At 47.9% G+C, this 24,409-nt stretch overlaps 1 protein-coding gene across 4 annotated transcripts in view; it reads left to right on the top strand.

Moving 5' to 3' along the window:
- The window catches only part of LOC109681673 (rho guanine nucleotide exchange factor 3), a 299,591-nt gene that overhangs the window by 71,122 nt on the left and 204,060 nt on the right, over nt 1–24,409 (top strand). For all 4 annotated transcript variants that reach the window (XR_012436325.1, XM_074044006.1, XM_074044008.1 and 1 more), the window contains one exon: nt 21,221–21,287. Coding sequence is in view for 3 of the 4 variants with exons in the window: in XM_074044006.1 (XP_073900107.1) it covers nt 21,221–21,287 (67 nt within the window). In the remaining variant the exon portion in view is untranslated. The remainder of the gene's footprint in view (nt 1–21,220; nt 21,288–24,409) is intronic.

Genomic DNA, 24,409 nt, shown 5'->3' with positions numbered 1-24,409 from the left:
ATGCTAGCTATATATGACTTTGGAAGCTGCCTTATGTCCTGAGTGCCTGGTACAGCACCCTGGCATAGAGGACAGCTAGTGGGGAGAAGGGACCTGCGGGCACACAGATGGCCAGAGTTCCAGGAAAAGCCATCCATCAGGAAGTGGAACCTGTGGCATGGTGATGGAGGAGTTTGGGGTCAGGGCTGACTGTGTGTACTCCAGGGTAGCAGTGCAGTTGCCCATCAGGATTCGGGGGAATAAAGGCAGTGAAGAATCAGTGATGGGAGCTGGGCTGTCCTACAGGAACTGGGTCTGAAGAACGAGGGCAACTTAGTGACAAGGGGAAGGATAGGAGCTGCTGTTTCCAGCCTGGGCCGCTGCCGGTCATTGTGTGAGAGGCTCACGCTGCCTCTCTCTCACTTGCCCCTGCTCCTGAGAGCAGGGGCTGTGCTGTCCAGCACATCGGGGTTCAGTTAAGGCTCTGGGGTTCATTGATGAGCTGAGCAACCCTTAGCAAGCAATGGACCCACTCAGCCTTGATTTCCTTCTCTGTAAAATTGGACGGAATCCAAGACAATCCCAAAGCTCACAATGCTTAACTCTAAGCTTTGTTGCATTTAGAGAATTCAAGCCCATTGCACAATAATTGAAGTAGTTCTACCCTGTTCCCCCCTCCCCCAAATAGTCAAGGGGCTGAACGTGGTAGTGAGTGCCTGTAGTCTCATCTACTGGGGAGGCCTAGGTAGGAGGATTGTGATCTGAGGCCTTTGGATAAAAGGGCGAAAAATAAACTAATGTAAAAGGAGTTGGAGATGTGATGTGGCTCAAGTGGTAGAGCACCTGCCTAGCAAGTGTGACACTCTGAGTTCAAATCCCAGTACCTCCCAAAAGGGGATCCATCTTATACCCAACAGCAGTGCCTCCTCCTCCAACACCTTTGTGTGTCCAGCTTGCCTAGCCTCGCAGGTGCCCTGAACCTACTCTCCTGCCCCACCAAGCCAGCCCTTGTTCTACTTACTCTGTCCACTGACATCTCTCACTGCCCCCTGTCCCCTGCCACCATGATTAACCACCCTGGTGGAGTAGAGTCCAGTGCTCAGGCTGCGGGATGTAATGGGGTAAGAATATGGTGGACGAGCACAGGCCTTCCTTAGCCAGTAGACAAGGAGCAGGGGACCTCATATGTCACCCAGTTCTTGCATTCTACCCAGGGAGACAACCACCTCCCTGCAAGCCTCCTCACATAGATATGAGGATTGCTGTGGCATTTCTTAGTGGACCTTTAGTAAATAGCAGCTCCCATTGTTGGGGGAAAGTCAGGTTCACAATGGGATATTCATGCAGCTGTGAAGCGATTGGTAAGTTTGGAACTCAGTGGCTTGACTGGTGTGTCAACTATCAGATTAGCACAAAGCCAAGAGGGTTTAAAGCTTGCTAAGGGTGTGTGTGTGTGTGTGTGTGTGTGTGTGTGTGTGTGTGGCACCGGGCTTAGGACCCAGGTCCTCGAGGGCCCTGCTGTGCAGGATGCAGACAGGCTGAGTTCTGGTCTTGAAGTGGGGGTGACTCAAGGTTGGAAGGTTCTGGAGCAGGCCATTCAGAGTGACCAGGATGCTGCTGTCCCAGGCCCAGACCTGCCGGAGTTTTGGGAGGGAAGTAGCAGATTTGATTCAGGGTGTCTGTTGGTGAACTGTGGAGCTGTTCATGACAAGTCCCCTTAAGATGGAGACAAGCCACTGCTGAGGGCCACCTGGGATGCTTGGTTGAGATCTCCATGTTGTTCAAATTCTTTGATGTGGACTCCCTACTACAGCATCCACAGGGCCATTTTTACGTGACATTCAAGTGCACCAGCAGAAAAAATAAAAGAGGAGAGTGGAACAAAATGCTCTTTGACCTTGTTCCTTTCTCTCCTTTTAGGAGAATGAAGCCTAGTTATTTTCAATTCTAATTTTTAAAAAAGGGCCGGGAGTATAGCTCAGTGCTAGAGTACTTGCCTGGAATGTGCAAGACCCTGAACTTGATCCCCAGATCCCCAATACAACCACCAGGGGCAAATAAAGGGAGGGAGGGAGCTAAAGAGGGGATTTGAAACTGGCCTCCAGGATGCTGAGCCCCCAGAGGTGCCTGAGTGCCCCAGCTGCTTTTCTGGAACTAGCCAGCAGAGGGCACTCTGCACCTGCCTTCTGCAGGCTTTCTCCTTGGCATTCATTATCTTTCAGCCGGAGGAACCCTTCTCTCTCCAGTCCTCACTCCTGGAAACGATTCACTTTCTGCTCTTTCTAATGTAACTCTGAGTCCTCAAGGAAGAGACCTTCCCCAGGGCCTGGGCTGTTGTTTTAATGTGTGTCTGCTGTTGTCTGAGCCTAGCAGAGTCAAGAGGGAGATGCATTCTTTAAGATTCTTAGGGCGCAGAGTTCAGACAGAAGTGGGGTGCTGTGTCATAAACACAGTTCGTGGGTGCCTGGAGTGGACCCGCCAGACCTCACACCCCCATGGTCCAGGCCTGCCTTCCCTTGGCACAGAATGAAATAGAAGGCCCAGTTACAGAACGAGAGACTTCACTGGCAGTCCAGGGAGAGCAACGCGGGGATGTGAAGGGTACTGTACTGCTCGTGGAGACATTCTGATCCCCTCCAGCGGGTGTCCCCCCCCATATCCCACCAATGATCTTGAGTAATGATGGTGATGTCACCACGCGCTGGGCGCTGTGCTAAGTGCTTTTGGTGAGGATTGACTTATTTAACCTCTTAAAACCCCAAGAGATGGGGACCACTGTGAGAGCTGAGGTTTTGCAAAGGTCAGATACTTGCTGAGGGTAGCCTTCTTACCTGCTGAGGAGGATCTAGATTTGACCCTGCAGAGGTACTGGCTGTAGTGGCCCATCACGGGTTTTGCTGCCGAAAACCTCATAGCTAAGGTTGTGCCCTTGTCCCCCACCCTTCCACCATCCAGATCTCCACAAACGGCTCTTTCCCTCCCACCCTTGGAAGACACCTTTCTGTCTTACACTTCCTTCTGCTTTTCTGTTGAGAGTCTAAGAAGAGCTCAGCCTCTCACCTGCCAGTCCCATCTGTGCAAAGGGGATGGTTATGGGATGTGGGTGTACTGTGTGAGGTGATGGGGAGCTCAGGTGTTTATGCATCCCCTGGTCCACAGTGAGGATTCAATATCTTTGGATCATTATTATTTATTTATTTATTGAGGTATTGACTATTACCACCTTCCCAGTTTTCTCTTATTTTCTTCCAAAATTATTATTCTTTTTTTTTCTTTTGGGGATTGAACTCAGGGCTTTGTGTATGCTAGGCAGGTGCTTTACCACTTGAGTCACACCCCTAGCCCTTTTGCTTTAGCTTGTTGTTCAGATAGGGTCTCATGCTTTTTGCCTGGGCTTACCTTGGACTGTGATCCTCCCACTCACACCTCCTGAGTAGCTGGGGCACAAGCATGTGCCCCCTACCTGGCCTGTTTTTAAAGACTGGGCCCAGGCTGTGCCCAGGCTGGCCTTGAACCTTTGTCCTCCTATCTCCTCCAAAATAGCTGGTGTGTAGGTCATACCTGGCCCCATTTTCTTCCAAACTTTCTCCTGCTACCTCATCTTCTCTTCTGCTTCTCCTTTTCCCCACCCACTCTCTCCTCCCCAGTCCACACCTGCCCTGAAATTGCCACCCGGGTTATCAGCCATCTCCAGACAGGCAGAGCTGTCAGATGGGCTCTGCTCGTGGACTTCCCGTCCCCAGCATTAGGCCTTGGCCCACCTCCTTCTGGACTATATTTCTGCTCATTTTCTGGCTTCTTCCCCTCCTGGCCCCCAGTGTCACTCTTCCCAAGTCTGTGACCTTTACCTTTTCCATCATTGTTGGTCCTTGCCTTTGGTCCCTGCATCCATGCCACAGGGCATTCACTTTGAGCTCAGCTGCATATCCCAGCTACCCACTGCTAGCTGGACCTTTCTATCTGTACTTTATGGGCCCCAGACTTTGTAGGTGTCAAACCAAACCACAGACCCTTGTCCACAGCCAGTCCTGTCTCCTGACTCCCAAATGGCACTCCACTTTCTGAATCTGCCCTGGAGCTAGTACTGTCTCTGAGGAACTTGGGGTGCTGCTGGCCCAAATGAGGGAGACAAATTATGAACACAGCCAGGAAGACGATTTGGCCCTGTTTTTCTGTCCCAAGCTAGAAATGGGTTCTAGAAAGCTGGTAACTGAATTATTAGGGAATGGAGATAGCAGTAGGTCTACTGTTGTGTTCTGTGACTTTGTCCCTGAGTGACCAGATTCCTTTCAGGGGGAAGACAATAATAAGGGGTGGACCACTGATGGCACAATGACATGGATGAATCTCTGTGCCTTGTGCTGTGTGAAAGAAGTCAGACACTAGCTGGGTGCTCACGCCTGTAATCCTAGCTACTTGGGAGGCTAAGATCAGGAGGATTACAGCTCAAGGCCAGCCCAGGCAAATAGTTCCCGAGACCCCCATCTCCAAAATAACCAGAGCAAAATGGACTGGAAGTGTGGCTCATGTGGTGGAGTACCTGCTTTGTAAGTGTGAAGCTCTGAATTCAAACCCCAGTCCCCCCAAAAAAAAAAACTTTGAAAAAAAAAAAGTCAGACAGAGAAAGCTATGTGTTGTTGGATCTCACTTATGTGACATTCTGGGAAAGGCAAAAACCATAGAAGAGGAACCAGATCAACGGTGCTAAGAACTGGGCCACTTAAGACTACAAGGGGTCAGGGTGCAGGATGTCCTGAGGTGACACTTCGGTGGCTCACTTGTGATGGCAGGCACACAGTGAGTCTTGCTACGTGCGCAGTGTATTAGAAACAAGACTTCCAGCAAGGAAGAAAAAATCCATCATCACAGCCTGCCAGCAGTTAGTCCTGTGCCGGGTTTCACAGTTGTGGGAACTGACGGTGGAGATGTCTTTCCCTTCCTTCCCTCCCTTCACCACGGCCACTCCAGGCCCTAGTGCTGCACCAGGAGCCAACAACACAGTCCCCTGGTGACCTTTCGCTGAGGCCCTTACATCTGTGTGTGTGTGTGTGTGTGTGTGTGTGTGAGAGAGAGAGAGACAGAGAGACAGAAAGACAGAGAGAGACAGAGAGACCCCTCTGCTGTGATTCACCCCATCCCTCCTGGACTCCGGCACCGGTGCCGTGTGTAACTAAGTGAAATCTGGCAGAGTCCGAGTCCAGGTGGGGACCCTGTACAACTGCACATGTCCGATGCTCCTCTGAGCTCAAGCCCGCCTTGGGAAACAGCTCTTGTGACCTGTCTCCATCCTAGTCTCCGAACAGAGCCTTCTGGGTGCCTAGCAGTGGCATGTGAGTGACTCCTGGGGCCTGAGCTCCTCATGGCTTCCACCGCCCAGTCCCCTCCCCAGCCAGGCAGCTGTACACGGACCCTTGCCATCAATGTCCCCTGTCTGCCCCAACCACCTGCTGATGTCTTGGCCATTTCTGTGATCACTCATTCGTGAGGGTTCATGCCCTCCCCTCACCTGCTTACACTACCCAGGTGTGTGTGGTTCACTCTCATCAATGCCTGGTCCCCCTGGTGGACACTGGGTGAAGAAATGTGTGTGTAGTGAGCTTGGTGGTGACACAGAAGGGCCTCAGAGTGTTCTCAGCTCTGCTGGTCCCCTGAGATCTGTGCACTACGCCCCTTCTTGGAACCTCAGTTTCCCTGTCTTTACCTCTGGCTCTGAGCTATGCTGCCTACCTGTGTGTCTGGGGAACACACCTGGGGTCCAACCACAGTGACAGAGACCAGGTTCAGGAACAGCAAGAGGTGAGTGAGAACCAGGACGATACTGAGTTGGATGCTTTCTAAAGTGCGTGCCTGTTTTAATTTAAAACCATGTAGTCACGTGAGAAGTTCTCCTTCTGTTTCCTTGCTTTTTGTTGGAAGTTTATATAGGCCAGGGCTGAAAAAAAATGACCATCTTTTTCTCCAAAGGAAATTTAACTTCCCATTTCCAGAACCCGGAAGGTGGACCCATATTCTTTTTGCTGATAGCAGGTGACAGAGGATGGTCATGATGGGGCCACCACAGAGGCTGGAAGATTGCTTTCCACTTTGCAAGGTCAGACTACTCGCCTGTTTTCTTTTCTTCCCTCTCGAGTCCACTGTAAGAGCCAAACTAATGCAGAATGCTATCCTTTCCTCTGTGGACCCTCAGTGTTTCAAAATCTATAAAAGTCTACAGGGAGAATTTTCACTTGACTACAGTTCGTGTCGGCAGCTAAATGTGGGCCTCATATAACAGACTTGCAGTCCATTTGGAAAATGTACAAGGGATTAAAAAAATCCTATCCCCATCAACACCTTTTAATTCAGTATTTTGGCAGAATTATTCCCTCATGACATTGGCAAATTAGAATTCAAAGTGAGGGGGTTCATCTCCCTCCCACCCATCTGTAATATACTCATTCATCACTTCTGTCCATTCATAGCTGTCCATCCATCCATCCATCCATTGTGGATTCAGGGCCTCTTCTGTGAGGGGCAGGTCTAATATATAGGAGAGCAGTTGTGAGTGAGATAGGCGGGGTCCCTGCCTGGGAGTTATTGTTACACAGTAGAACCAAAGTGTAAACAAGCACAGAGAAGACCTCAGGCTTGGGGTTCTCTGGGTGACAGGCATGGGGCTGCCATGGGTTTGACCTTTAAGCACGGGCTGTGGGTACATAGGCATTCAGTTTTGTTATGTATCTATGAAACCCAAATTGGGAAGCTGAATTTACCCACTAGATTTGGGGTTTCCCCATGAAAAGGTGCCCCAGTGGGGGTTTGGGACTGTGGAGTCCTGCCATTTGGGGATAACTGAGGATGGGGTGGTAAAGTGTCTTCAGGGTCAGTTGTTGAACTAGGAGGACATTGAACTTTACCCAGCTTCCTAAGCACCAGGGAGGCTCTACTACCAGTGCAGTGGGCTCTGATGGGCACGGGGCACTGGGTGGTCTTTGCAGCACCCTGGCTGGTACTGGAGGTGAGGTGAGGTTTCAGAGCTTCCCAGAGTTGTATGAGTTAAGTCTGAAGGAATACAGGCCAGGCCAGGGTCACCAACTCCGGGTGTGGCAGGGACCAGGCAGAGCAGTGGGGAGAAACAGAGACCCCAGGAGCTCACCCCTCACCTGCCAAGGCAGCTGCTGCTTCTCCTTAGCTGACCATAGTTACATGTGTGGTCTTTTTCAGATTTTCTAAGTCTGAAAGCTAGGCACCCTCTTTCTAAGTGGAATCTTCTAGCTTTGAAAATGCTGGCAGCTACCTCAAAAGTCAGTGACCCTTATGGGTCATATAAAATGTATCAACCATCTTTCATTTCTGACTTGCACTCAAAAATTTAACTTAGAGGTTAAATTATAACCATAAAAAATCATAATATATATATTCTTTTTCTTTTGTAATGAGCATACAGTATCCATAAACAGGAAAAATAAAAAGAAGGCAGACATCTTTGTAACTCAAAGGCTCCTTGCCTACTAATTCTTGTTGATGTCACTGGACATCACTGGGGGGGGGGGTGGTCAGGCTGCTAGACCGGGGAGGCAGATGTGGGAACATCAGTTCAGGGGAGGAGAAGAGGACTTGTACACAGGACAGAAGGCAGGAGAGGTAGGTGTCTCTGCTGGCCCTTCCCTGGGGGCTGCTGACTAGGGCACATGCAGGTAGGAACATGGCAGCACTGTGCACTCACTCATTCTATCACCCATTCCCTGGTTTCTTCATCCACTTGTTTACCAGATGAATACTGAGAACCTGTGGGTACCACTAGTGAAAAAAGCAGACAAAACTCTTCACTCTAAAGGATCAAGTGGGGGAAACCTCCAGGGCACAATGAGCAAGGTACAGAGTAGGTCTGCAAGTGACAAAACTCTGCAAAACAGGCGGGTGTGGTGGATTGGGAGGCTGGGAGGGCTGCCGGTTCCAGTCTTGCTGAGAACAGACCTGAAGGAAGGGCTCCCCTGCTTCCATCACACATGTACCGAGTACTCACTGTGTGTCAGGTACTGTGCAAGACACTGGGGGTGGGTTGGGGTCTCCTGGCAACATTCCCACATTGTTGCTGCTTCCCTTAACAAACTTCATGAAGCAACAAGACATAGTTCTTTGGTTGCATGTGGCAGAAATACAATGCACAGTTATTTAATTTTAAAACAAGGGACACTTTTTACCATTTGCGAGATCTAGTGATATGTCTGATATGCCTTCAAGTATGGTTGGGTCAAGATGTCCATATCACTAGGAATCTGTCTCTCCTTTGCTCTCTTGTTCTACTTTCCCCAAATTAACTTCCTTCTGTGGTAGGTTTTCTGGGTAAAATGCCTTGCACAGATCCAAGGTCTGAGAGAAGGGGAGGGGGCATCCCCAATAGAGATCAGGGTGCTGTTGACGAAGAAGGAGGACTGAACGGTGGTGTGGAGAAACACAGATGTCCAGGCCAGACAACTACACTGGCATCTATCAAGCAAAAATAAGGGCTGGCAGAGTGGCTCAAGTGGTAGAGCGCCTGCTTAACAAGCCTGAGGCCCTGAGTTCAAACCCCAGTACAGCAAAAAAAAAAAAAAAATAGGAGAACCTTCAGCAGTACACACTACCACCAATGGGCCACTTGACCTTGAACAGCTCTTAGTAGCTTCTGGTCCCTAAATTAGCATGGTAGACCAGCTGGTTCTTCCTGCTTTTGAAGAGTTTGAATTTTAGTCACAGTCCCTGAAAACAGTCACTGTTCAATTCAGTTACCAGGTTTGAAACAACACAGGATTATGGATCCTGGTGAAACACCTAGGCCGTTTTCTAGTTTTGATTTTTCCTGTTTGGGTAGCGTTCAGGGGGAGCTGTGAGGACAGGGGACCAGCCTTTGCTCCAACAGTGTGGCTGTTCCCTGGTGGCACCTACCCGCAGCTGCCCATCAGGAATGTTGCAGATGCCCCATGATGGGAAGTGGCCTTCACTGCCCCAGATTTCGTGCTCTGAAGGCCAGATGGCTCTTTACGAAAATTCACCCTACCTCCTCCTCCCAGTGGGAACTTGTGAGCAGGTTGGAGTTTAATCAGCCTGTGGCCATCGACAACTGTGGAAAACCAGCTATATGGATGTCAGCATGCTGGTGCAAGACACTGGTGAGATGTCTCAGTCCAGAGTTTGAACTCAAGGCTTTGCACTTGCTAGGCAGGGCTTGACTACTTGAACCATGACCCCAACCTGTTTTTGTTTTGGTTATTCTTCAAGTAGGCTCTTGCATTTTTGCCTGGGCCCATCCTCCAACTGTGATCCTCCTACCTATACCTGCCATGTAGCTGAGATTACAAGTGTGAACCACGATGTCCATATTGTTGGTTGAGATAGAGTTTCACTAACCTTTTACCTGGGCTGGCCTCGAACAGTGATCCTCCTGAGTAGCTGGGATTAGAAGTATGGATCACTTCACCCAGCCAGAATTTCATTTTAGTGGTTCTGTCTTATCTTGACAGGCACATGCCAGTGAGTTTCCTGGGAAATGGGGAGAGGTGGCACAGATAGTTCCTTGGTGACTGTGTTGATGTGACTTGCTGACCCTTTCTGTTGGTTAGAAGTCCAGAGGGACAAGCATTGGTCTGCATGGTGGAGGCTGGGCAGTGAGTTATCTCAAAGCTAGAAAGCCATACATGACCTGCTCTAGGAAGAACTGGCAGTCACATGGGTCCACAGAAGCCCAGTCATGGCTCTGTTGGATTGGCTGGGCTGTGGGCAAGGGCTCTGTTGCCCAGCTGGTTGTACTTGAAGCCTAGTGGTAGGGCTGCTCCCTTCTGTGTGGCCTGGCACAGGTGACCTGGTCTCTCTGTGGCTCAGTGTCCCTGTCTCTAGCTGTTACAGTATCCACTGACATGGTGTCATCAAGAAGAGATACAAGATGACGACTCAGGTTGTCATCAACTGAAATAATGACTGTTGTTTGTAGTGGTGTTATTGTGCACAGTCACAGACACATGGGAGACAGTGTTATAATGTTCACAACAGCTAACATACGTTGTCATGACCAGCCTGTTAGACCGTTATGGGGACAGACACTTTGCTCTCCTAAACCCGTTAGCTCATGTAGATAAGGTGATCATTCCCATTTGCCTTGGTAGGTACTGTTGTTATTATTCTCACTTTATGAATGGGGCAACCATGGCACAGGGACTCAAGTAACTTGGCCAAGGTCACACAGCTAGCAAGTCAGTGGAAGCGGGACTTGAACCCAGACAGGTGGCTCCAGAGTCCTCGTTCTTAACCACTACCCTACACAGTCTGACTAGGATGGGAAGAGCTGTGTACAGAGCTTCCTGAAGGTTGAGATATGTTCTGAGTGCAACTACAGAGTGAGTCATTTAATTCTGTGAGGCTGGTGCTGTTTTATAAAGATGAGGAAACTGAGGTGCCTAGAAAGAACTATGAACATGACAAGAGTTCATATCCTCAGTGACTGGACAGTCTGAGGCAGTAATGCTGACCTCTCTGAGCTTGGGTCGCTGTGGGGTGACAGGTGGCCCAAGAGGCACCACGTGCAGTCCTCCTGTAAGGGCAGTTGTAAAAGGACAAGTTTGCAAGAGCTGCATCCCTGAATCAGCTCCCTGGTGGGCTGGGGCGAGCATCAATGCCTGGACCACAAGGAGAGGTTGCCATGGTGGTCGCTATGGCAACACTGATGCAAGCGCCATCCCTGTTCCCTCTGGAGCCCAGCCAGGAGCAGGAACATGGTGTGAGGTGCCCAAGAGCGTGGGCTTCACTACCCTGAGCTTTCTAATGGACTGGTTTGATAGAAACGTCTGGTAAGTGACATGTAACTGAGTAGCAGTTGACTTCTCTCCACCCTAGTTTGTGACTCCTGTGAATAAGTGGCCAGAAAAATCCTTATGCAATGTGGTAGAGCTCAGAGGCTAAGATCCTGCCCCTCAGTGGCCAAGAGGCATTTCCAAATCTAACCCCAGTATCACAGCCTCCTCTGCCGCAAAGCAGCGTGAAGGTCCAGGGTGGCAGTTCACACAGAGAAGAACAGCACACAGGACTGTCATGAAAAGTCTACTACTAATAGTAGACGCTTTCTGACTCAGAAGTGCCTCACACCCCCCATTCCCTTTCAGTCAGCTGCCTCCGAGGTCAGCTAGGATTTGGGGGGTGGCCTGCTGATTGTCACCATGCTGAAATCATCTCAACCCCATCAGTGCCTCTGGCATCACCTTCCCTTCTCCTCCATGTGGGCTCCAGCAAGTCCGCCAGCTCCAGACCCCCCCACCATATTTCACTGACACTTTGGGAATAAACATGTTTTATGTGTGGCTCAGTCATTGCCAAAACCAGCATTTATAGAGCGTCTAATTATCCTGGAGCCTGTGGTGGGTCCTGTATCAGAGTCAATACACCACTTTAAGCAGTGCTGGCTGATTTAAGAATTTGGGGGTGTTTTTAGCTGTTAGAATCAACAGCAGCTTGATTAGAAATGGCAGTTCCCGAGGGTTATTTTTAGGACTGTGATTTTCATTTTGGGCGTGTTGAGCCACCTACTTTACTGATTGATTAGTTTCTGATGAATATATACCTAACTAAAATGGGAAAACTTCCCTCTGCTCCTCTCTGGGCAAAAAATCCTCATGGAGTACCTGAAAGACAGGAACTGGGAACGGATGGTGGCTGTAGGTATAAGTTTTCATTTGCTTGTTTTTGTTTCTAGTACTGGGGTTTGAACACAAAGACTCGTGCTTGCTAAGCCAGTGCTCTATAACTTGAACTGTGCCCTCAAGATTTTTTTCTTTTTTTGCTTTTTTAGTTTGTTTTTCAGATAGAATCACTTGCTAACTTTGCCAGGGCTGGCCTTGCCCTGTGATCCTCCTCCCTTTGCCTCTTGAATAGCTGGGGTTACAAGTGTAAAACACCATGCTTGGCTAGGTTTAAGTTTGGAGTTAGAGCTTTCTGGGATTTGAAAAGCTTGAATTTATCTCCTGCCTTTTTGTTTGTGATTTGGATATAGTTTGATAGAACAATTCAAAGATAGTGTTCTTACTTTTATTTCTATAGGCAGAGATTGGAAAGACAGTTCAACTTCATTGTGATTTAAAAAAAACCTTCTAAAACATTAAGAAAACTCAGCCATTGCATTTTTAAAAATTATACTTTTAATGAACTATGATACGCACACAGAAAACTGTACCAATTAATCTTCATGGGTTCTTTTTTTTTTTCTAGACGGGGTCTTACTATGTAGCCCAGGCTGCCCTGAACTCGTGGGCACAAGCCCATCCTCCTCCCTCAGTCTTTGAGTATCTGGGACCACCTAGGCATGCTACCACACCCAGATATTAGGGATTTTTATTTACAGATGTAGAAGAATAAATAAGTAAGACTTTATTGTTACTATTAACGCAGAGGAGCCAGCCTAGTAACCCTGGCTCTGGACTTGATGCACTGTAAGCAGTATTTAGTTTCCATCTTTTTCCTCTGTTGCTGCTAGCTACTTTCTACAATGCTTTTATCATCTCCCCCACCCCTCTGCCCTCCGTAGCCAGACTGCCTGAATTTAAATCCTGGCTTTGACATCTGCTAGCTGTGTGATTTTAGGCAAGTCACTTAGCCTCTCTGGGCCTCTGTTGCTTCACCTGTAAAGTGAGAATAACAGAAGTCCTTACTTCTAAAATTGTTCTGAGACCAAATGAGGTAATATTTCTTAAGCAATTAGAATTGTGTCTGGCACACTGTAAGCACTCTATAAACGATAGTTTTCTAATATGTAAATTCCTGAATGTGTAGTCTCTATGACAGAAGATTGAGGATAGCTCTAGTCCACAGTCTAAGGACAAGTGGTGCTGAGGAGTTGGGGTGCCCATGCTCTGGACCCCACATCTGCCTCCCGAGTCCTGAGCAGAGCACTGGGCTTTCTTACTCCAGATGAGCTGGGGTGGCTCCCAGCTGGCTCCTGGGAAGGTAGAGTCCGAACAAGGAGTCCTGGGTAGAAAAACACACTCAGGAAAGAACAGGCTCTCCCAGGCAGAACGCTACCAAAACAACAATCTGCTGGGCCTTGATTAAAGGGTAGCAATCAAATTATTCTTTCCGGAGGGCTGCAGGGCTGCTCTCTGGCGGGCTGTGACCTGGAGGCCAGGATGTGGACTTCCTTAGGATGCAAGGATCCTGTCCCAATGGACACATGCTGGCACAGCCACCGTCCCCCTCCCCAGCCTCTAAAAGCAGCTTCCCAGCATGTCAGAACTGTCACTTGCACGCCAGCCCTTTGAATATATATATTTTTTCTGACATTAGATTTTTCAAAAGACTTCTGCTTCACAACATCCTTTTAAAAGATTCTGTAATTTCTGCTAATTAGGCCAGCTCACAGCTAAAATGAATGTGTGAAGACCGGAGCTGCCAGCCACACACTGGTGACATGGAGCCAGAGTGTCAGTGACACAGTCACTGGGGAGCACTTTTTGTCCTCCCTTTAGTTAAGGGTGAAGAAGGAAAAATCCACCTTGGAGTAAGTTGGGTGTGACATTTCTTATCATCTTCCACACTGAACTGTCAGGGATGGGTGTTCCCAGTGGCCTGTGCTGCCTGGCTTCAGGTGTCAAGTGCAAGAATGTCTTCTCATGTATTTACTGGGACATAGCCTGTTCCAGGTGAAGTATAAAATGACAGAAGGGCCTGCCCTCAGGGAACTCCTGTCTTCAAGACTTCAGTGGACTGGTCAATCCTAAGATCACTGTCTGTTCCTATACGTGATGCTTCCAGACAGTTCTGGACCAGTGTCTTCCGCTCTGGCTCCCCATCTCACTCACATTCTCTTGTCAGGTCACAAGAGAATGTCACTTTGCACATGTGGTGAGCACATCTCCGCCGGTGTACCCATGACTTCCTGCCTTGAAGGACTTCTGCCACTGGCCTGTGGCAGACTCTGCTCCTGCTTGGTGAGGTTCGTCTTCTGTCTACAGCCTGAGCACTTCTGAATTTAATCTCTGGTTCTTAGTCCGGCTGCCTGTTCTACATCTTCATTTGGAGGTCCATATCATTTCCAGTGTGGTATCTCTCAGTATGTCTTGACTTTTGTCCTCAGATCCGTTCCTCCCATGGGCCGCCTCTTTTTTCCCAGTCATTTAGGCTAAAGGTCTTAAAGCAGCCTTTAGTGCTCTCCTGGTTCACCTTCTCTATCCAGCTCTGGGCAGTCCTGTTACCTCTACCTTCAAATACGTTCATAATTCCACTACCTCTCACCACACCCCTGCCACCACCTTGGTCCAGGTCCCTGTCACCACTCACTTGAGCCACCATAGCAACATCCTCACCTCCTCCCTGCCCAGTCCTGCCCCCTAGAGCAGCTCTCTCCATATGGCATTGAGAGCTAAAAGGATAGTTGTTAAAACTTAGACCTTGTTTCTCTTCTCAGAACGCCTCCTCCCGCCCCCACGCCTCCGATCTTACCTACACTGAAATCCAGTGACCTTGCAGGCGTGCAGAGACCCTTTACACTCTACTTCCTGCTCTTTCTGTGTCCTGTTCTCGGTCCACTCCTCACCCGTTCCTGCCAGATTCGTCTTGCTGCCTCTCAGCTGTGCCAAGCATTTCCTGCCCCAGGTCCTTTGCATGTGCTTTCCTGTTCATGAAGACATTCTCCCATCATCTACGGTCCTAAGCACTGGGCAGAAATGCCCCTTATGGCACCTCCTAGGGACTGGGAGCTGTCCTTCTGAAGGACCGCACTCAGGCCAGGTTGTTCTAAAGTCACAAGCTTTGCAGGAAGCTAAGGTGCCAAAGGGAGACAGCAAAATGGCTTGTGAGGTGGGAGCAGAAGACAGAACAGGTGTTGCTGTGGCTCTCTGAGCACAGGGTGGGGAGGCAGAGAGGGCAGAATGGGAGGTGGAGGAGGAAGCCAGCAGGTGTGGGGATTTTATCACCACTGGGTGAGTCAAGTAAGTGTGTCTCACTCACTTCTCTCCCAGAGCTGATTCCTCCCACTTGCTGATAAACTTACAACTCAGCCATTTGCACCCATTCTCAGGCTGCACAAAATGCTCGCTCTTCATTTTTAATTACAAAATTCTCTCTTCTGGAGTAGCTAATACCGTTTTATTTTATATTATTATTATGGGAAGGGTTTTTTTCCACATTAAATACGTATCTTTAATTTTGCCTACAAATATTTTATGTCACTCTCACGTTTTAGAAACTTATGGTGAGATACACACAAAATACTGGTTTTAACCATTGCTATAACTACCATTTTAAGGTGTGTGATGATTCATGGACATTTAATGCATCGAATCCATTCACAGTGTGTGTACCCATCACTACTACCTAACTCAGAACCTTTCCATCACCCCAAAGAAACTCTGTATCCATAAGTTGCCAGTCTCCATTCTCTCTCTTCCCCAGCCTCTGATAACCATAAGTCTCCTCTGTAACTATAAATTTGCCTCTTCTGGACTTTTCTTATAAGCAGAATCATACAACATGTCACCCTTTGTGCCTGGCTTCTTTCAGTCTGTACAATGTTTCCAAGGTTCTTCCTGGTTGTACGATGTATCAGTGCCTCGCTCTTTTTTAGGGTTGAGTAATATTCTTTTGTGTGTCTGTACCACAGTTTGTTTGTTCATTTGTCGGTTCATGGACATTTAATGTATACCTTTTAGATATAGTTATTATAGTACCAGCTGTGTGCCAGACACTTTGCCAAATATACATATGCTAATTCTATTAAATAGTGCTGTCCTAAAAACTGGCACAGGGTGGAGAATGGGTGAGAGATGTCCATGTGGACACTTTCGATGTCTCTGGGCTCAGAATTTTGGAACACGGGGATGAGGCAGGGTACCTGGAGCATGGGCACCAGCAATACCATCCCAGCTCAGCTCTTGGCTTTCTCTCTGGACCCCCTCCTCTTTCCTCTTTCTATCAGAGAGGTCTGTCTAAAGAACAAATCTCGTTCTGTCACCCCCACTTTATAACCCCTCAGTGGCACCCCATTGCCCCATAATCAACTTACACCCATTCCTCCTGCAGCCCTGCCCACCTATTCAGTCTCCTTTCCTGCCTCCTGGCCTCCTTCTCCACCTTCCAGGGCCTTCTGATAAAATGTTACTGGAATTTCACTTCACGCACAGTGGATTTTCATCATAAAAGGCTTAAAAATACATAACGTGGACAGTGTCCACCATGATGCCACAGACTCCACCCCAGCTATGTAATCAGTCACTGCCAGCAGCTGGGCCGTGTCCCATGGGGCCCTCCCCTGCATACGCACGGCTCCTTCTGGGTGTTTATGGCATGTTCATCTCTGTACCCACTCTCCACACGCAAGGATCACGTGTGGCCCTGTTTGCTTCAGACTGTATGCGTGTGAACAAATGAAGTTACCACAGGCTTCTGTGTGAAGTGCTGGGGAGGGAGCCCAGGGCCTTGCGCTGGGTTCCCAGTCCCTTTTTCCCTCCCCTCCCACATGTGACTCCTCTTCTGTGGTGGATACAACCTTTTCATCTGCAGTGGCAATCTTTCCTACAAAGGTATGTGGCTGAAAACACTGAATTTTGTGTATTCCTAAATAGTTATAATATGCTTAATGCATCCTTTTTCTACCTTTTTGATCCATCCTCTCTTGCTCCCCCTCCCCTGGTCCCCTTCCTCTTCCCTAATAGTCTCCCTTTTACTTTCATTCTTTTAAAAAAAAAAAGTCTTTATTCCACATATGAGAGAAAACATTATACTTGTCTTTCTGGGTCTGGCTTATTTTGCTTAACACAATTTCCCATTCCATCCTTTTTCCTGCAAATGATATGATTTTGCTTTTCTTTATGACTGAATAATACTCCATTGCGTATATATACCACCTTTTCTTTACCCATTCATCCATTGACAGGCTCCTAGGCTCATTCCATAACTTGGCTGATGGCAGTTGTGACACGACACAATAAACATAGGTGTGCAGATATCTCTATTGTATGCTGACTTTGGTTCCTTGGGATATGTGCCCAAGAGTGGTATAGGATTATATGGTAGTTCTAATTTTAGTTTTTTGATAGGCCTCCACGTAGGTTTCCATAGTGGCTGCACTAACGTACATTCCTAACAGTGTATGAGCGTTCCTTCATCCTCCGTGTTCTCTCCATCACTTGTTGGTTTTCTTGGTGATCACCCTTCTGGCTGGGGTGAGGTGGAATCCCAGTGGTTTTGAAACTCACCTTCTTCGGTGGTCTAAGCAGAATAAGAATGTCTGCTCAGACATGATAAAAGCGAGAGCACACAAGGGAGGGGTGAGGATAGGTAAGACACCTAAAAAATTAGCTAGAATTTGTTGCCCTTAACGCAGAGAAACTAAAGCAGATACCTGAAAAGCAACTGAGGCCAATAGGAAAAGGGGACCAGGAACTAGAGAAAAGGTGAGATCAAAAAAAGAATTAACCTAGCAGGTAACACACACGCACAGGAAATCAATGTGAGTCAACTCCCTGTATAGCTATCCTTATCTCAACCAGCAAAAACCCTTGTTCCTTCCTATTATGGCTTATACTCTCTCTTCAACCAAATTAGAAATAAGGGCAAAATAGTTTCTGCTGGGTATTGAGGGGGTGGGGGGGAGAGGGAGGGGGCGGAGTGGGTGGTAAGGGAGGGGGTGGGGGCAGGGGAGAGAAATGACCCAAGCCTTGTATGCACATATGAATAATAAAATTAAAAAAAAAAAAGAATATCTGCTCAGCACAGCTGTCTCTGATCAAGTGTACCTGGGTGGCTTCTCACAATACAGAGAGGGAAAAGAAAAGGAGTAACAAGAAAGTTTTGTCAGCAAGGTGCTCCAGGTTGAGAATTCAGACATTAAAACAGATACGTGATGCTGGCAAAGGCAGTGGTCTCAGGAGAGAGAAGCGGGGGGGGGGGGGGGGGGGGGGCGGGGGGGGGGGGAAGTTGGTTAGAACAGGAAGAGGGGAGTCTCTTTCCAGGATTCCATCCTGTGGCATTTGTGGCTGTGTTGTCATTGGCCCTCCAGCGTGAACCTCACCAACGACAACAACCCTGTTTAGAGGCTCCTTTGTGTGCCTTTGTGTCTGGAAAACACAAAGAACCAAGTGTCATTTCATTGCTTGGACCTTTGCTGACTGTGTAAAGAAGTTGCTTCTGAAACAGAAGAAATCCTCAGGGTTGATGGGTTCCTCCCTTGTGAGGACCTGGCCTTGGTGGCTTCTCCATGGCATGCTGGCTGCTGCCAGAGTCCCTTGCTAGCCTCATGAAGGGATCTTCTCATGAGGTCGGCTCTTGTCCCCTGCATCTGGTGGCTGAAGCCCCCCGGGGGGTGTAGGGTCTGATTGGGGAGGAGGGAGAAGTGATTCTTAGGATTAGAATTCAGAAGGGAAGTGGTGGAGGGATGCAAGAGGGCTGGGATCTAGAAATGAGTGAGGGAATCTCTTCGTAGGTCTCCTGGCCATTCCCCAGCTGACAGGGGGCACCCAAGTTGTACCCCTGGATTGACAGACTGACTCCAACACTTTTTCTTTGGCTGTGAGACTGGACATTGTGAGGCCCTGTGAAACCACTGTCGTCCCCCAAGGAACCCCCAGGCTGTCTTCTTCCTAATGTGTGCTCAGCCCTGTCTGGGTGGAAGGGTCTTCTGTCTGTCTGAAAGGGATCTGGAGGTGGACACATGGGGTTTGAACCCCAACTGGCCACCTACCAACTGTGTGACCTCTGGCATGTGGTTCACCCTCTCTGGACCTTGGTTTCGGGGTAATTATAATATTCCTTCATTGTATCATAATATTATATGTTATATAAAATTATAATATTTACTTGAAAGTATACGAGATCATGATAATATATATATAAGTATTTTTCATAACACCATTGTAACACTAGCTGTGTGTCATGTGTTAACATAATATAACAGCCTATCTTATAAGGTTACTTTAGGACTTAGGTTTATGTAGGTGTTGGCATAGCCCTACTGAATCACTGTTTAATTTTTTGTGATAACATTGGGTGTGCCCTCTGTGGATTGAAACCAGGGCACCTTTATCCAAAATGTTCTGAAATATATTGTTGCTTTGGAAGCAGTGCAGCTCATCAAATAATAATTAGGACATCAAATATACACCCCAAAAATAACCTGGGAGAAGTATTGTTGAAATCCAGTGTTTCTGTTCTAAGGCAGAAATTCCTTTTCAGAAGAACTTAGGCCATGGTGTTCCTAACAGAGAAGAGTGTTAACTCTGCGCAGCCACCCACGTGTTCTCTGTCTGTCTCCAGACGTTATTGCCTGGCTTGTGTGGTACCCGTGGGTGAGGAGGAGGTGAGCAGGAAGGACCTGGGACAGAGGCATGTGTGGCAGGAGTTCCCACAGGCGGTGGCTGAGTTGCCTGTCACACCTGCATCACTGCGTCCTTGCTTGGATGCTGTTCTTGGAGCCAGGCTGTGGAAGGGAAGGAGGGTGACATGCTGACATCTGGTGAGAATTGGCCAGTGACAGCAGTGGAGGCTGAGTCCTTGTGTCATCCTGACTCAGCACAGTGGGCCTTAGCCCCCCTGGTTTTGCACACAGGAAAACTGAAGTTCAAGAAGTTAATCTCATGTTTGGATCACACACCTCGGGGTGAGAGGTCAGGCGGGGATCAGAATCCTGATTTCTGTAAGGAAAGGGGGTTGGAGGGTGAATATGATGGAAATATTTTGTACCACATGTATGTAAATGGAAAAATGAAACCTGTTGAAATTATTCCAGGAAAGGGGGATAAAGGAGAATGACAGAGGGGGTGCATTCAGCTATGATACACTGTAAGAACTTTTGTAAATATCACAGTGTACCCCCACTACAACAATAATAAAAAAATTTTTAATTTAATTTAATTACAAAAATAAATAAAAGTAAAAAAAAAAAAAGAATCCTGATTTCACCTGTGTGGTCATAATTCAGTTACTTAATAGCCCTTGGTCTCAGGGGTTTCTGTTTTTGTCTTTCTCGGTGCTAGAGATCGAACCCAAGGCCTCACTCATGCTGTGCAAGTGCTCTACCACTGAGCTGAGGCCCCAGCTGCTCAGTTTTCTTATTCATTCAATGGGTATAGTAATGGCGGGAGTCCGTGGAGTTATCTGTGTCAAATGTTAGCACATGCTTTTGTGAGCAGTCAATACCTGTTTGCCGCAGTTATTATTGTATTTCTCATTGTTTGCACTATTGTATTTATCTCTTTCATATGGTACAACCAAGATAGTTATCCAGGTCTGACATGCTGCACAGGCTGGGCTCTGGTCCCTGGGTGCTGTCTGCTTGCATCATTGCTGATACAGCAAAGAGCTCAAGGCAAAGGTGGTAGCCACGTACCCAGTAGCACCTTTTGGGACTTCAGTGATTAAGGCCTCAGGAAAAGCCTAGGGTGGACCTCTTTCAGGGTTGCTTCTCAGCTAACCTGAGATCTGAGTATCTATATTGACAGGCATTACATTTTGAGGTAGAGGGAGAATTTATCACTTCATATAAGCATCGGGAAAAGTAACCCCCAAATGTAAGTCCCTTTGCAAGACAGAAATCAGGTGCTTCGGAGCTCCTATAATGCCCACACTACTTCTAAAGAGATGGATTCATGCTAAGCTTCCTGGGGGAGGGGACAAGTGTGGACTTGTTTGGCAGGGGTGACATAGCCTATCGCTTATGCCTTTAAAAACCTGGGGCTCAGGCTGGGCATGGTGGTGCCCAGCTGGAATCCCATGTATTCAGGAGGCAGAGGTAGCAGAATCATAGTCTGAGGCTAACCCAGGCAAAAGTGTGAGATCCTGTATGAAAAACAAACTAAAAAGGGCTGGTGGTGTGGCTCAATTGATAAGAGCCCCTGCCTAGCACTGGCAAGGCCCTGAGTTCAAGCCCCAGCACCATCAAAACAAAAACACCCTGGGGCTTGCATGGCCATCATGGGAGATGTTAGGATTCCCTCGTGTGTGTACAGCGAGGGAAAGTTCCAGGCTGAGCCAAAGCCATAAACATCACCTGATGACAGCCACTGGGAGTTGTTTTCGTGTGAGAAATGAAGGCAGACGGGGAGTTTGGTCTGACTCTTTGGTTGCACCTGGGTCGCACTGCAGGCTTTGTTTTATTTTTCTGGGTAAAAGGTTGACTATTTTATGGGCCACTAGGCCTTCTTCCTGGGAGATTGGGCCACCTCTCCTCGTGGCCTTCTTTTTGATAAGCAGTGACTTCCTCTAATCACCTAACGTGATTGACAAATGCGGTGTCCTTTTCCTCCTCCAGGCCTAAGCGACAGCGGCAGAACCACACTCCCGTGTTTCCCTCTCCCAAGACCTGGAACTTCAGAGGGGTAAGTATGTGACCTGGTGCCCTGTGGTAAATGTCCAGTTCAGGTGACACTCTGGCATCCAGAGAGGACACTGTTTTTGGGTTTGCATAACTAATAAAGTTTCCACCTAGACAATATCCTGTCACTGCCTCACCCCTGGGGGATGCCACCCTGCATGGCGGTGGTGGCTTAAGTGGCCCAGCAAGCATCTGCTGTCATTGCCTGCTCCAAACATTGTGGGTGTCTTTAAAGAAGCCAAGGCGTTGAGGTTGGTGAGGTGGGCCCTGGGCTGCTGTCCTTGAACCTGGAAGGAAAAAGAAGGGGATGCACAGTCTGTTACAGTGTGGATTTGTGCCTTCCAGGGGACCTTGCTTTCCAGAAGTCTGTAATCTTGATGCAGACTTTACAGGGAACCCTCAAATTCTGCCAGGAGGGCAGAGGGATCAGGTGGAGCTCCTGACATGAGGTGGTCTCCTGTGACGTAATTGTGATGATAACAGTAACAGTCACAGTGCATGGAGGTTCTACTGTGTGCTAAAGTAAGATCTCACACTGACCTGGAGGAAAATCCCTTCTGTCTGAGAAAGTGCTCAGAGCTAAGTCACCTCCAGACCTACCCAGACACTGTCTTCCTTGCCCGCCCTGCACTCCTGCACATGCTGCTACTGGCCCACCCACTTCATCCACAGGATCTGAGTTTTGGTATCAGCTCTTCTAGAAAGTTGTCATAACTGCCTCTCTAAGACCCTTCCCAAGAACCCCAATACTTTTTTTTTTAATCATTGTGCTTAGTTACCATATACTGAAATTTGAGATTGGAAGTTCCATGCTGAAGGTATATAGAATGCACAGTGATACATGCCTGTAATCCCAGCTACCCAGAAGGTGGAGGTAGGAGGTGGGGGTAGCAATTTGGGGTAAGCCTATATAGCAAGATTCCGTCTCAAAAAAAAACAAAAACAAAAACAACAAATAAAAAAAGAGAAAGGGATGAGGGGGAGAAAAAAACAGTTTTGCAAATTTTTAGCACAATTTACAACAATTCTTGTTTGTAAAATTTGTTGCTCAGAGGAACCTGGTAGGTACATACTTGCTTTAATTTGTTTGCCTCATTCTTGCCAAATTTACAATAACAGTAATATTTAAAATTAGTAATTCACTGAAGGGGAAAATCTGCCCCTAGCTAATTACAGTGGTGGAGGGTCGAACTCTAAGGTAGTATTGATTTCAGGTTCCTATCAACTTCTTAGCAGCTCACAAGAACTTCTCAGATGGGGTTGATCATTAATCCTGTGATCCCAGCACTTGGGAGGCTCAGGCAGGAGGATTGCACGTTCAAGGCCAACCTGGGCTACATAGTGAGACCGTGTCACAAAATAGTAGATAGGGCTGGGGTGTAGCTCAGTGGTAGAGCAGTTGCCTAGCATGTGTAAGGCCCGGAGTTCAATCCCCAATGCAGCAAAAATAAATAAATTAATTAATAAGTTAATTAATTAAAAACCAGTGTTAGCTTGAATGACTAAAGTCTAGCTGCTGTGTTTATTTATATTGGTCTCACTTGCTTTGATTTCTTCTGGCCCTGGAGCTTCTTGGTGAAGCTAGAGAAGTTGGCTTTAAGAGGTTCCCGGGGGTGGGGGGATGTTGGGGGCCTGGCCAAACCCATCCCTCTCACCTTGGATTAGAACCCACAGCACGTGGAAGGGAAGCTGGCCAAGTGGAAACCCTCATGCACTTGCTTTGAGGTTGTCAGGATGGTTATGGAAGCTGACGAAGGGTCCAGAATGCCAGGATGAGGCTGTTTGAGGCATATTCTGGCTGATAGGTTTTCTGTCGGAGCAGGTCTGTTGGAGCAGGCTGTTCGTGCTGTTCTCGGGCAAGGTCCTAGAACATAGCGTTTCTGTGAACACTTTGTTTCCTTCTATTTAGAAAGGAAGGTTTTAGAATCTCCGTGCTAGCAAATTTTCCATATTTATATACGTGGCAGAGAAAACCGTTCTATTATAAGCGTTCGCAATTCCATTCCTCTCTAGCTTGGAAAGAAAAAGAATCCTGTGTTTGTTCACCCAGGTCCTGCACATTTGTGGATCTGAAGGTGGGGGGCATGGGGTCACTGTGGAGAGCAATGGCTTGGAAAAGACAAGAAGAGCCATGTTGCTTTAGATGAGGGTGAAGATACAGGTGGCTAGGAGAAGCCATTTAGGGAAATGACATTTCACAATAACTTTGTTGATGGTAGTAAGTTTTGAACTCAGGGCTTCGAGCTTGCTAAGCAGGTGCTCTACCACCTGAGCCACGCCTCCAGCCCTTTATTGCTTTAGTTATTTTTTTGGATAGGGCCTGCCCTTTTTGCCCCGGTTGACCTTGGACTGCACTCTTCCTATTTATGTAGCTGGGATTACAGTTGTATATCACCACACCCAGCCAGATTTCAGAATAATTTTAAAGAAAGATTTACAGAGTGACTTTTATTGCACCTCCTCCTCACCTTCCCTGGAAACATTTATGACTACCTCCATTGGTCCTCAAAGCTTCAGGACTTGCATTTGTGGTTTTCCTTTTTGCTGGAGTTATTTGGCTGTGGAGATGGGTAGGCAGAGCTAGTGATGCTCCCATTACATGCCTCTCTATTTATAGTGTTTTAGCCCTTTTCCAGGTTGCCACTGTTCAGGTCTTCAGATGTCTTTAGCCCCACCTTCCCTGCCCTGTTCCCATGCTTGTAAGGAGATAAGGAGCTGGGTGGTTGTGATGGCCCATGATCTTTCCAGTCCCTGGAAGGAGTGATGCTACTCTTACCACCCAGTAGACTAGGGGTGCTGAGACTCATTCACTGAGAGAGCTGAGAAGGTGGTGTGGGCTGGGGAGATCTTGGAGGGAGCACTGGAAGGCAGAGTAAAATCAGAACAGAACAGGAGGCATGAGAAAGCTGGGGAGATGGGACCTGGGCGGGGGTGGGCTTGCTCCCAGACAGCTCCTCTGTCAGGTACACGCTGTACATCTGGTCCCCATCTGGCCGGGGAAGTGCTGAGCTCAGAGTTTCCATCCTTGTGAAAGTATTTTGTATAGCTTCTCCTGTTAGCAGGGAGGGAGGGAGGGAGAGAGACAGACAGACACACAACTTCAGCCACCACATTGTCGTTTTTGGA

This window comes from Castor canadensis, chromosome 10, assembly GCF_047511655.1.
Source record: "Castor canadensis chromosome 10, mCasCan1.hap1v2, whole genome shotgun sequence".
Taxonomy (NCBI): Eukaryota; Metazoa; Chordata; class Mammalia; order Rodentia; family Castoridae; genus Castor; species Castor canadensis.
The sequence above is the reverse complement of the archived record's forward strand: the minus strand, read 5'-3'. Positions and strand labels throughout refer to the sequence as shown.